This window comes from Sturnira hondurensis, unplaced genomic scaffold (assembly GCF_014824575.4).
Source record: "Sturnira hondurensis isolate 20B ecotype Veracruz unplaced genomic scaffold, ASM1482457v3 Scaffold0004474, whole genome shotgun sequence".
Taxonomy (NCBI): domain Eukaryota; kingdom Metazoa; phylum Chordata; class Mammalia; order Chiroptera; family Phyllostomidae; genus Sturnira; species Sturnira hondurensis.
Window position 1 is genome coordinate 1,960,615 of NW_028077105.1, and position 13,614 is coordinate 1,974,228.

Genomic DNA, 13,614 nt, shown 5'->3' on the forward strand with positions numbered 1-13,614 from the left:
TACTCCAGCCGGGGTGGCGAATGAGCTAAAAAAGAAAGGCCGTGTCTTTGGCAAACATGGAAAGGTGAAGAATCAGTAAACAGTCCATGCAAGCAGATAATTTTGGAAAATGATTACCTGGGATTTTAAGATTTATGTCCATAATAATTTCAGAACCAGAAATGTAGCTTGTTTTCTATCAAAAATTCCAGTCTAAAGGTACTTCTGGGGTTATAATTAATCATGTTGATTATGTGCCCGTGCTATGCGAGAACAGCCCCAGACAGCCCTGGCCCACTCTGGATAGCCATTTGTCAGGGGGTTGCGCGGCCAAGGAGTCTGACTGCCAGGGCTCAAACTAGCCTCTCTCCTTCACTTCACCTGGGGCCGGTGACATAGCGTGTCTGTGGCCAGTGTCCTCCTCAGTAAAACGGAGATAACTCAGCATGGCTCAGGGAGTTGTTCCGAGGGCTGAATGTGGCAATTCAGGTGAAGCCCTTCGATGGCACACCCAGACGGCTATCTGTAATTGTTAGCTTCGGAAACCATTAACCATAGGAATGTCAGTCCATTGGGTCCAGGTTAGGGAGGTTAATTTCAAGAGCTATTCAATGATGTTGGGGTGGAAGGGATCGTGAGCACCCCCTGGCCCCATCCTCTCATTCACTGGATGCTCCTAAGAGATCACCTAAGAGATCGTGTGGTCCTGCTTCAACCACAGAATGCTGGGAACTGGAAGAAGTGTCTTCGCGGGCAGCTCTAAGCATTGGAACGTGACTGAGCCCCAACCTGCTTTTCTCCCCGACTCCTACAGCCACCACCCTCCAGGGGCCCACAGCAAAGCCAATGCCGTCCCCGCGGCAGGCTTCTAGTGTCAGAAAGTGACCGTCTTCTCTGGTCGAGCATGTTCCAACAGAGATGAAAATGTCAACCCCCTTGATTCTGTGCCACCCACTCTTTTATTAGTCAGTCATTTTTATACGATCTCCAGAAATACTACATGAAATTACTTAAAAATTCACTGATTTATACAAAATATAAAAATGTATGCATTTTTATATTTTATACATTTTCAGGGAAAACACACCTTTACTGAATATCAAAATAGGATGGGAATTTCCTACTTACATAAATTTATTCTTTGTCAAAAAATATTACTGACACTTTTGGGTACCGTGAGAGCTATTTTTGTGGGACACGGGTAGTGGACAGATGGGGAAGAGGACTCGACAGGCTGTAACCATGGCTGCTAAAGGCATTTGGTTTTCGTGTGCAGCCCTGGCCCCGCCCCTCCAGGCCCGACGGCCTAGCAGTTGCACACGGGGACACCTCCAATGTTTTATTGAGAACATTCAGAGGGGATAATGCCCAACTGACACAAACCCAAGTAGAAAAAGGCAACATGATTGTGACACAGGGAAGAAAGGGTCATAACTTGACATTCCCCTGGAGCCTCACAGAACCAAAGACCGCCAAGGTTATGACCAAGGTACATGTTTACAAAGGATTGTCCCCTCTTATCTGTGTGTCTCAATACAGCTTCAAGCATTAAAAAGGCACATTGGAAATAAGCTCCATTCATATTAGCACTCTCAGGGAGAAGATCCTAGACCTACAGGTTACTTATAGGTGTGCTGCTGTTTGTAGTAAACAGCCCCTGGCGATGCTACTTTGCTTCATTTTCTCATTCATTTTCTTGGGGTGGCTCATTTTTCTGAATCAACCACACTTCATTATTTCTATCGAGCAAATTGAAAGGGCTGTTGTAGCCTGCAGTGTAGTACACCTTTTCATCGAAAGCTTTTCCTTCTTCCCTCAAAATGCTTGCTAACGTCAAAAGTTGTTCTTGATTCTTTTGGGCACTGGAAAATCCATTGAAAGACCTACAAAGGAGAACGTAAATAACCATGAATGATTTTAGTACCAATGCCAATGTCAGTCTGAAAAGAAAAGCTGGAGCTGACACAGTGAAGCTGGAGAAAGCTCAGTTTCAGAGCTCCACCCGCTCAGCCCTGAGCCGAGCACTGCCTTCCTCTGGTACCCAGTCTCCGTGTGACCTCTGCACACCGAGGGCCCAGCTGTTGGCAGGTAGATTTGGAATTTACACCATCTTGTCCTCTACTCTGTGCTTCTCAGACTTTAATGTGCCCACGAGTCCTGCTGGTATGCAGGTTCAGGAAGTCTGGGATGGAGCCCGAAAGTCTGCATTTCTGACAAGCTCCCAATAACGCTGATGTTGCTGGTCAGGGGACCACACCGAAACCTATTTCAAAGCCTCCCTCCCAGAGTTCCAATTTTCTATCGAACATTTCCCCTTTCTTCCTTTCCTTGGGCAAAGGATAGGCACTGATTTGTGGATGAAAATAATACAGTTTTGACCCTATGCATTTATAGTCTAAAGCAAGAGTCAAACATCTTGGCAGCTCTCTCTATAACCTGAGAAGAGATTTAACAGAGACAGGATGACAGTGCTTAGGATGTTCAGAGTATGATTAAATCAAAACCAGGGGTGTGGCCTGAGTTGGGTGTGGATGGAGGGTGGTTTTGCTGGGCAGAGAAAGGGGAGGGCTAAGAAAAAGAACAGAAGTCCAAAAACGCAAAGCATTTTCACAGTGAGGCACAAAGTGAGCACGGGTAGGGAGTCAGAGTCAGAGGACCAACATTGTACGGCATCATCCTAAGACCTTTGGGGACTCTTCTCTAAGTATCTCCAAAAAATGTTGAGCAGAAAAGTAACTGGGTCAGATCTTGGTGACATACATGGGAGCTCTGGAGATGGGGAAAGAAAGACAGTCAACAGTTTCCTATCAACCATGACTGGTGTGCTTGGTGGGTTGGGCGTCATCCTGCAAATTCAAAGGTCACTCCTTCAATCCCTAGTCAGGGCACATGCCTGGGTCGTGGGCAGCCAATGGATATTTTCTCCCTCCCTTCCCCTCTCTCTAAAAACAAATAAATCTATTTTTAAAAAGATTTAAATTAAAAGTGGGGAAAAGAATAACAATTTAAGCATAAATTTTAAAGTATAGAAATTAAAATATCCTGACATTAAATCATAACAGGACACAGACTTAGCTAAGTTGCAGACATGTAAATGTGCTGGATTTGACTTTGAAAGTTAAGAATAGGAAACACCGAGAACCAAAAATATTCCTAGTATGCCTTCTTTAGCATAAGTTTTATTATCAAGAAAGGATCAGTCCCACCCTTCAGATAAAGGTGTAAGTTCTCAAGGGTCCAGACCAGACCAGGTCTACTGCACTCGACAGTCTGTTGAGCATCTAGAATCATTCTTGGCACATAGTCTCGTTCAGATCCTTGTTGAGTAAGTGTAGGGGTAGTTCTGTGATTTTCAGCAAGTGGACTGATATCAGTTGTGAACTATCTGTTAGGAAATATTTTGTCTCCTGAATTTATTATTTATTTCCTTAATAATAGCCAAATCTCAGTGTGTTCTACCAAAAGAGAATGTGTTTACAGATCCTACTTCTTCCTTGAAATCACATCTTGAAGCCCCTAATTAGAGGTCCCCTTCTGTTCCGTGAGCACGTGCTGTTCTACAGTGATCCATCCGTGCTTTCTTCAGTCACGAACACGCTGAGCCTCCCCACACACACCTGCGGTGCTTGGAGCTGAAGGGTAGGGACAGAGTAATGTGCTGCTGTGTTCCTGAGGAAGTTACTGGCTATCAATAGGTCATTGTAACTTAGAATAACAGAAGGACAGAGTGGTGAGCTGACTAGAGAAACTGAGGACGTTGTCACAGACGAGGTGTCATTCTAAGTCCTAGAGAATGAAAGCGGGCTCTCTAGAAAGAGAAGAAAGAGGAAGCTAGAACTGGGCGAGATATCGTGTTCATGTTCTAAGTATTTTATGTGCATTAACTCATTCAATCACGGCAACCCTCTGAAATAGGCAGGCACTGTGATCACGCACATGTTCCAGATGCAGAGATTTCGGCAGGGGAAGTCTAGCAGCTCGCCTGATGTCAGAGGCAAAGAGATGTGGAAGAACGCGTCCTGCTCAGCAAACTCCGTGAAGCAGGGACAGTCAGAGGAACACAGCTGGTGGGGCAGACAGGGTCGGGCCACATCATAGCAGGTGTTGTACACGAGCCACGTGAACTTCACCCAGAAGCAAGAAGAAGCCAACAGGTTGGGGTTTTGTTGCCGTTGTACAGAAAGCACAGTTCCAGCGTAAAGGAAGGGAGGAAGAGACTGGTGGGCAGAGGGGAGTTGGGAGGCTACTGAAGGGGAACAGTCAGGATCTGAGATCAGTAGACATGGGTATCGTGCTCATCACTGGGTAGACAAAGATGACTTCGGTGTGGTCCCCATAAGAGGAAGAAAGACTGAGGCTGGAGGGGAAGGGAACAGAATTACGATCATTTGAGGGCATGGGCTAGATCCGGGGACCAGCTGTCAGGGAACAATGTGCTGACACGGCCTGAGAGGTCCATGCTGGGGAGGCCGATAGGCTGATGAAGCCCTTCACTGAGACAGGTGCCGTATAACATCACTACCCACGTAAACTGGGAGTGGGGGGAAGGGGTATTTTCAGAGCTGTTGTGTTTGATCTCACCCCTACCCCACAGGGAAATGCCCAATGAGTAGGGCTATCAGGTAGGAGACACAAAACCTGAGGGTCATTAGAAACAGGTATTTGAAGCACTGTGAACAGATCACCCGGAGCAAGTCTGCCAGGGCATGAGGGCAGATGGAGGCATCAGCAGGGATTGCCGGGGAGGAGGAGAGAAATGACGAGAGGGTCACAGGATGGGCAGGTGTCAGGGAGCAGATTGGTCCACACGCACAGGCCGCAGGGGCCCCTGGGAGGGGACTGTTCTGTAACAAACCCAGTGCACCGTGGACGGCGACAGGAGCGACTCCACAGAGACGGTGTTGCTGTGCCAGGCCGCGGTGGTTTAGGAGTGCGTAGGAGGTGAGGCAGCAGAGACAGATCCCTGTCACAGGTGGGTGGCGATGGGAGGGAGAGAAAGGGAGTAATAAAGGGAGTCCGGTGTGAGACTGTTACTATCATGTACTGTGTGTGCTTTCCATTTCGACAGAGAATTTAATTTAAGGCATCAGGGAAACAGGTATTAGAAGTCGGAAAAGGTTAAAAGAAACCAGCAATAATCTCCGGAAGCAGCAGCCATTCCTTGGGATAAGTTTGGGGTTATCGGCACCTAGAAGTTGGAAGTTAAGGTGTTTTTGTTGGGGCTCACTAGATGGTGGTAAGGGCCGTCTTATGCTTTGGGGGGCAGTAATTTGCATTGTGTCTGCTGTGTGGAAGACATGCAACAGGCTGCATTAAATGAATCGATTGTGTCGCAACAGACCTTGGTCACATACAAAACCAAGCCATCAGGAAAATGTCGCAAATGGGCATAAGATCTCTTTGCATGGCGCAGCGAAAAGCCTACTGAAATTGCATAGGAGCGAAATACCGAGTGCAGGCCAGTGAAACGAGCAGTCAGCAGGGCTATCAATTATCCACCACTTACCGTACAAACACGGTCATTTCGGCTCTGTCTTCAATAAAGACATCCGACTCGGAAGGCCTGGGCGGATCAGGTTGCTGCTCGGAGGGGACGCACAGGGAAATGGTAACGGTAGATGCGCTGAAGGGGCCTGACCCCGGCTCCACGTAGCTCACCACTGGGGCCGTCATCTTTATTTTCATCTCTGTGCCACGGAAATATTTTTTAAGGACAAAGGAGACCGCGAAAGCAAATGTAGGGTGTTGATCACTGCTTTGAACTCCGCCTATTATTTCGGGATCTGTGTTTCATGATTTACTTTATGCTATTGGCATAAACACAGGGAGGAGCAAACGTAGATTTACACTTGTGAGCATGTAAAACAGAGTCTACTCTTGTATGATAATTTCTTTTTTAAGATTTTATTTATTTACTCTTTTTAAGATTATATTTATTTGTTTTTAGATAGAGGGGAAAGGAGGAAGAAGAGAGAGAGAGAAACATCAATGTGTGGTTGCCTCTTGCACACCCCACACTGGGGACCTGGCCTGCAACCCAGGTATGTGCCCTGACTGGGAATTGAATCAGAGACCCTTTGGTTCACAGGTTGGCACTCAATCCACTGAGCTACACCAGCCCGGGTTCATTTATTAATCATTGTATTATTTTCCATATGAACAACTGTAAACCTACTTTTGCCCCAACCTGTATTTACCTTTTAGATGATTTTCATCTTTAAAAATAAGGCCAAAATGACTCCACTACCCATATTAAACACTTAATTTTTTTGGTTACTAAATTCTACAGTTTTAGGGATAGCAGGGAAGATCAGAAATCACATAATCCAGTCCATCCTTTATTTTCACAACTCAGAAACTGAATCCCGCTAGCAAAACAACCTTCTAGAATATAAATGCGACAGAGCCAGAACCAGAACTTAGGACTTGAGACTCCGGATTCCGTGTTCTCTGTGCCTACCTGCCTCCTGGTGTCTCTCGGCCCACTAGTCTCCGAATAATTCGGAAGCACCGCCATAGAGAGGCCTGAACACTAGTTACAGAGGCCCCTCATCCGGCAGGAAGTCAGTCTGGGAGCAGACGCTGAAAAACCCCGCCCCACACCCCTGTCCTCTGGACCCTGCGAAGGATCCTGAGCAGAATCCTCATCTTCAAACACCGAGGCTTTGTTGACCCGGCCATTTTTCTATTCTGGAGGATATTTCTTTAATAAACTAAAACTCAAGAATAAGTCAGGGGGCTCAACCATGATCTCTACAATTACAGAGTAAATTGCCTTCACCTTTCTCGTTTTTGCCTTCAATGTAGCTGTTCAGCCTGGCGAACCCGGTCTGGATGGCGGAGTCCCAGTCCATGGACTCCACGCAGGTGCTGACCCACTTGGACGGTCCGTAATGTCGGGTCTCATAGCTCCCGGGCTGAAGTGGAACAGAAAACGTGGGGGAAGCGCTGCGAACGAGGCCGGACGCTACATGTACCCGTTCGGGTGCCTTGATTTCGGGTCCGCACGCGACGTCCTGTCCAGGGGCTGCGCCCCGCTTGGGCCCCAGGTTCTGGCTCCTCAGTGCCGGGCGGGGTCCGGAGCCGCCCCACCCGCCACCCCGCGGCTCTGGGACCTCCTCAGCCCCGGCCCCGGGTGTGGGGCTGCAGGGCGGCTGCGAAGGGGGCATCAGGGCGGCACCAGGGGGGCGTTGATGGGGAGTGGAGGTGGGGTGGGGTGAGGAATCCCCTAAGTTCTTGTTGAGAAAAAGCTTTTGTTACGTACCCTCCACCAAGAGGGTTCCAACGCGCAGTCCGGGACTAGATCGGTGCCACCACCCTACCCCGCTGCCCACCCTCGGCAAGGAAAACAAACTGAGATGCGGCCGGCACCCGGGGTCATGGCTAACACAGAACTTTCCCGTTTTTGTAGAATGGAGCTCAGGCGATTTTAAAACTGTACTTTCCACTGAAATCTGCGGGACCCCCGGGCCTCACTATAAAGCCTCCCGAAGAAGGCCTCCCCGCACCGCGGCCCACACCCTTCGCACATGCGGGAGGCTCCTACCTGGGCGCCTGCGTCCTCGGGGGCCTTCCAGTCCGGCATCTCCACCGCTGGGGCCGCCGCAGCCTCGGGCTCTGGCTCGGGCTCCGGCTCGGGCTCGGGCTCGGACTCTAGCACCTCGGCCATGGGCAGCGCCGGCGATCCAGGGAAGACCCTGGCGATCGGCCTCGGGAAGGTCGCACCCGGGCCACTCGTGGCCTCCCTGCCGGCGTGTGCGCCCTGCGGAGCGCTGAGGTCCCAGAGTCCCCGCCCCGCTTTTGCCCAGTGCCGGCCAGCGGCCCTTCGTCCCTCTCCCCCCGCAGTGCGGGAGTACGGGGGACACTGCCCGGCCCTACGCGGAAGTAGGGGCTGTGACCCAGAGGGACCCTGATTCCAACCCCCGGCAACTGCAGCCCCGGCCGCGCCCCCAGCCGGGTCCGTCTGCAGGGGTAAGGGTGCGGGACTGTATTTCAGGGCCCGCTTGGGTTCGGATTTCTTTGGTGGCCCCTCCCACCTCCACCCTGTGCCCTTGTTTTTGACGCAGAGGTGTCTGCTGCGGGAGCTCGGGGCGGGCCGGGTAGCAGGGTGGAGCAGCTGGCTGGCGGAGTTTCTGGTGTAACCGGTTCGGAAACCTGTCCTGCGGCCCCAGCTGCATTTGGAGCCCCCTCTGCTGACGGGTTTACTCCTGGGAAGGGGTGAGCCTGGGCTTGCACCTTGAGGGTGCACCCAGTGAAAGGCAGGAGGGGGCCTCTTCTCCCGGTGAGAGGATGGGTATGCACTGGTGACCCTGACCTTAGCTGTCCTTGCTGGCGGCCCTGTGGGCCCAGGGCTCCAAGCGAGGACTGGATTGAGTCCAGCCAGGTGTGAGTAGCTTTCCACCTAGAAGGCGGCCAAGTACCCGCTCCCCGCCCCCTGGGAGAAGGTGGATGGACCACAGTCATGCTTGCAGAGCATCTTAAACTGTCCTCTGTCTTGACCTCCCCTCCCCTGATGCCCCCCAAACCTCTGAGTCCTCCCACCAGGTCTAACAGGCTGGGGGAAGGGAGCAGCAGGAGGGAAGGAGAGGGTTGAGTGGAGGGAGAAGAGTGAGGACATGGGCTAGACCCTGGTGCTTTTAAAATTTCCTGGCCAGATTTATTCTGTATTTTTTCTAAACGTTTATTGAGGTATAATTCACCTATCATATAGTTCACCCACCTATCATATAGTTCACCCACTAACCGCTCAGTGGGGGTTAGTATATTCGCGTCTGTGCATCAGTCACCACGATCACTTCTTAGAACATTGTCATCACCACCCACCTCCACACCTTTAGCCCTCACTCCCCAACTCCGCACCCCCAGCCCTAGGCAACTATCTGCCCTCTGTCTCTGGACACTTTCTGTAAATGAAATTACACAGTGTCTCCATCAATCAAGGCTGCTGTCGCAAAATACCATAAACTAGTAGCCACTGGTAGCACAACCACAGCGTGTTCCTCGCAGTTCTGAAGGCGGACGTTGGAGAGCAGGGTGCTGGCAAAGCCGGTGAGAGTCCTCCTCCTGGTGGCAGGCTGCCGGTGGCAGCCTCACTCGGTGGGAAGCTAAGGGAGCTTTGTCCAGTCTCTCATAAGGGCACACATTCCATTCATGAGGGAGTCTTCGCTCATGACCTACGCACCCACCCCCAAAGGCCCCACCGCTTCAGACCATCATAGTGGGCGTTAGGTTTTCCACATGTGAGTTTTGGGGGCAGCACAAACATATAGACTGTAGCACACAGCATGTGGTCCTCTATTACTAGCTTCTTTCACTAAGCAAAGTATTTCAGGCTTCATTCCTGTTGCAGCGCATATTAGTATTTTATTCCTTTTTGTGGCTAAACGATATTCTATTGGATATTTCATCTATCCATCCGTGGATGGACGTTTGAGTTGTTCCAGCGTTCTGGCTACCCTGAATAATGCTGCTGTAAACATTCATGTCCAGTTTCTGCATGGACATGTGTTTTCGTTTCTCTTGGGTAAATACCCAGGAGTGGAACTGCTGGGTCAGATGGTGACTCAGCCTGTAACGTCTTGAGGAGCTGCCAGACTGTTAAGTGGCCGTACCATTTTACGTCTCCACGAGCAGCACGTGAACATTGTGCCTAGTGCTTTTTTTTTTACCTACAATTTGAGTAACACAAAAGTCACCTAAACTGAACTGTTTTAAAGAGTACAGTTCAGTGGTTTCAGTACCGTCCCTAGGTATTACACACTCGCAATCTGTAACCCTGGGAATCACTAATCTACTCTCAGTTTCTGTGGATTTGCCTATTCTGGACATTTCACATGAATGAAATCATATCACATGTGATCTTTTGTGGCTGTTTTTTCACTGAGTGTAACGCAAGAGTCATCTGTATTGTAGTGTGGGTCAGTATGGGAGTCCTTCCTTTTTGTTGTTGAATAATATTCCATTGGGTGGCCTCTCTTTTCCTGCCCCTTCCCTGCCCAAACCGGAGTGCGGTGGCCTGCAGACCCATGACACTTTCTAGTGTTTCCATCGGATCAATTATTATGCAGCGCTAACTTTGAATTATTTAGTGAAGAATAAATAATGAATTTTTATTTTTTTAAATCGCCTGTTATTTTAACTTAAATAACAGATGTGATTTGTTACTTAGTTGGCTGCCAAATTAAAAATATAATTTTACTTCACAGAGCATTTTTTAAAAGGAAAAGGAAATAATGCACATTTTAGTTGAAAAAATCTATTTTTTTCCATTTGTAGAGTACAGTTTACAGTTATCAATGCCTTTGGGGGCATTTTACTGATAGAAAAACTGAAGCTAAATTTGATGGCATTCATTTTATAAGGTGTGGAATGTAGAATGGATGAACATAATCACAGGTAACTAAGCTGAATTGTCTACATCATAAGGTGATAATCAGTCATATGAAAGAACAAAAAGAAGGAAGAAAGGGATTTATTTCAAAATAATGGAATTTGCATTAGAACAAATGTAATGAAATTTAGAAGGCTCAAGATTTATCCCCATATGTTAAGACGATCTAGCTAGTTTTCTTGTTGACTGTGGTAAAATTGTTCTTTCTATTAGCTTCTATTTAATTCACGTTGACGTGACACTACGAAGAGATATTGTATTGAAGCTCTGCAGTGCAGGTGATGGGGTGGCGTGGCACTTTAAAAACGGGCCGGGCGGAAAGCCCTGAGAGTCCTGCAGCAGCAACTGGGCCCATGCTCGTTATTTGCAGCAGCTTTGTCCCATTAGGTCACCACAAACATCCAATTAGTGAGCACTGAACCCTTGCTTCTGGAAGAATTTCAGAGTTAGATGCCTGTGGGCCTCAGCATTTTGATCTACCAGTCGATACATAAGCTTGTGTTATGTGCGTTATTGTACAAAGATTCCTTATTTCATATACATCGTTGCATCATTAACAGTGAACTCACAACCAACAGCACCATAACTCATGCCTTAATAAAGCGTATCTAACACACATCACTTCACCAAAAGGCACATCACAGTCTTCCTGTGCTTAGCCACACTAGACAGCACTTCGGCCCTGTGCCTGGGCCATCTTAAATGGCAAAACCACCAACAAAAAGCACACTGCAAAAACATGGCACTAAGAAGACCTCTAAGAGGACACCTTTTTTTGCTCTGTGAACGCAGAAGCTTATTGGGTTAGCCAAAAAGTTCATTTTTTTTTTTTGTAAAATAGCTCTAGTAGTGCTTAGTTGTCTCTAACTTCATAACAATTTTCTTAGATTGTATTGTGACAGCTGTCATATCAGTGTGCATTTAAACAAACATCAGAATTTGTGAATTTTTATGTAGCCACTTTAATATTGAAGATCGGAAGAAATATGCAACATTTTGGCATATTATGCTTTATTACTTCAAGAAAGATAAAATTGCAACTGAAACACAAAGAAAGATCTGTGCAGTATGTGGAGAAGGTGGTATGACTGATCAAATGTGTCCAAAGTGGTTCGTGAAGTTTTGTGCTAGAGACTTCTTGGTGGACGAAGTTCCACATTTGGGTAGAGCAGCTGAAATTGACAGTAATCAAATCAAGACATTAGTTGAGAACAATTAATGTTATACCATGTGGAGAGATAGCCAACATGCTAAAAATATCCAAATCTATAAAGTGATTAATGAAAATGAAAACTGTCTTATTTCACAGAAAAAAAAACATATGGATTTTTTTGACCAATCCAACAGAAGGCAGAACTTTGCCTTGTTCAACCTCAGCTGGGAATATGTGCACCCAGTGGCTCAAATTTTTCAATGCTCTTTGCATGCACTTGTCCACCAGTGATTGAGAAGGTGCTGGGAGGGTTGCTTTTGGAATGATAAATACATATGAGTAAGCTGGTGAATTTGCAAACACAGAATCTATGAATAGTGAGGATTGGCCTCGAAGGTGGGAAAGAGCAGCAGCCACGCTGGGTTTTTGCACTCACCTGAGGGAGATACTCAAGTTTAACACGGATATTTGTAGCCTTTAATCAAGGCTGTGTCTATTGATTTGAGAGAGAGAGAGAGAGAGAGAGAGAGAGAGAGAGAGAGAGAGAGAGAAACATTGCTCAAGGATCCAACCACGACCTAGTTCTGCCCCCTGACCAGGAATGGAACATGCAACCGTTTTGGTGCATGAGACAATGCTCCAACTAAGTAAGCTGCCGGGCCAACCCTGAAGTGCTGACTCTTAAAAACCCAACAACCACGCTGAGGGTTAGCCCAGGCAGCTTCATGGAGAGCCCTGTGCGGGTTCCTAGCTGAGGTCCTGGCTCACAGCCGCATAAACCATCGCCCACGTGAGTGACGGAGGGTTCAGATGGCTCCAGCGCCCTGCCAGTGAGTCACTTTCGGACATCCTCAGTCCTTCTGGGCAGAGGTCCCAGAGCTCCTGAAGCAGACACAAGCTAACCTCACAGAAGCCACAGAATCTGTGAGCATAACAAAATGTTTATTATTTTTAATGCCACTAACTTTGGGGGGATTAGGTTTTCAGGAGTAGTAACTGGAAGAGTATCTTCTATGTACAGTGCTGTAGTAGGAGATAGTAGATAAAATTTGGTCCTGGTCTTCACACATTTTTCTATCAAATGATTGTGTATTCTGGGGTCCTTCTTGCGCCCACCATATGATTGACTATTTGGTCTTATTGTTACCATTATCTCAAATATGGTGGCTATATCATAGGTAACTACTTGGAATTCTAACAGGAAGTATAATCTTTTCTTGGCCTAGCTTCTCCTTTAGTGTTTTTTTTGTTTTTGTTTTTGCTTTAGTGAGAACTATAATACTCATTCATTATTGAGACACAGAACAACCTATGAAGCGCCCTCTGCACTAAGCTACGTTTGCTCAGTGCCTGGCACGTAACTGCCTGATAAATGTTGGGTGAGTGCCTGTCAGAACCCATCAGACACATAGATGTAACTGTTTTTAGGAGCACTGTGGACCACCTGGGCCACAGAAAATGAAGAGACAGGTACCGAATGTAGGGATGAGGGTAAGAAAGCTGTGGTCTATTGCTTTGGAATGTCCTCAAAAATTAAAAAAAATCAGTTCTAATCCATGTAAGACTTGATATAACTTCTGAGACTGCGGAAAGTGTTTATAAAAAGAAGAGGCTAGTCATATGATTTTAAAAGGGTCATGCTTTTGAAGTAAAGGGAGACAGACAACCCAATACCCCACAAGTAGACAGCTCAAATTCTCAAAAAGCTCTAAAAAGAAATGAGATCCTTGATGCAGCAAAGAGGAAATGTTTCTGATGGGTCACTTGATTAAGGACCATTTCTCAAAAATGATGTTACCTTAAGGTCTTATGTATGGGGCTTTTGCCATTGCCATAAATCATTGCATTATTTCCTGTTTAGGACAGATTAAAGAATTGGTAGGAATTGGACTTGACTACCTAATGACTTTTTTAGAACAGAGGTGTTACAGTGTTTCAGTAACACTGTAAGTGTTAAGAAGAAGGATCGCCTTCTAAGAATAGGATCCACATGGCCCCAAGCTGTGAACTGGTCAGTTCTCAGCCCACTCATGGGCCCCGTGCTGTGCTTTTCCCAGGCCGTCCTACACCTGAGTTTGTTTGTCTTATGTTC

At 47.3% G+C, this 13,614-nt stretch overlaps 1 protein-coding gene across 2 annotated transcripts; it reads right to left on the minus strand.

The window, feature by feature from the left end:
* Positions 1–922: 922 nt before the first annotated feature.
* On the minus strand, positions 923–12,970 carry HEBP2 (heme binding protein 2). Of its 2 annotated transcripts, XM_037045657.1 has the most exons (5): positions 12,964–12,970; positions 7,526–7,612; positions 6,761–6,896; positions 5,486–5,666; positions 923–1,862 (listed from the first exon to the last, which is right to left on the minus strand). In XM_037045657.1, the coding sequence occupies exons 2-5, from the start codon at positions 7,562–7,564 to the stop codon at positions 1,664–1,666; spliced, it is 555 nt and encodes a 184-aa protein (XP_036901552.1). In that variant the 5' UTR covers positions 7,565–7,612; positions 12,964–12,970; the 3' UTR covers positions 923–1,663. The 2 variants fall into 2 exon arrangements, with proteins under 2 accessions (XP_036901552.1, XP_036901551.1); XM_037045656.1 differs by lacking the exon at positions 12,964–12,970 and having other exon boundaries at positions 7,526–8,038.
* Between the last annotated feature and the right edge of the window lie 644 nt (positions 12,971–13,614).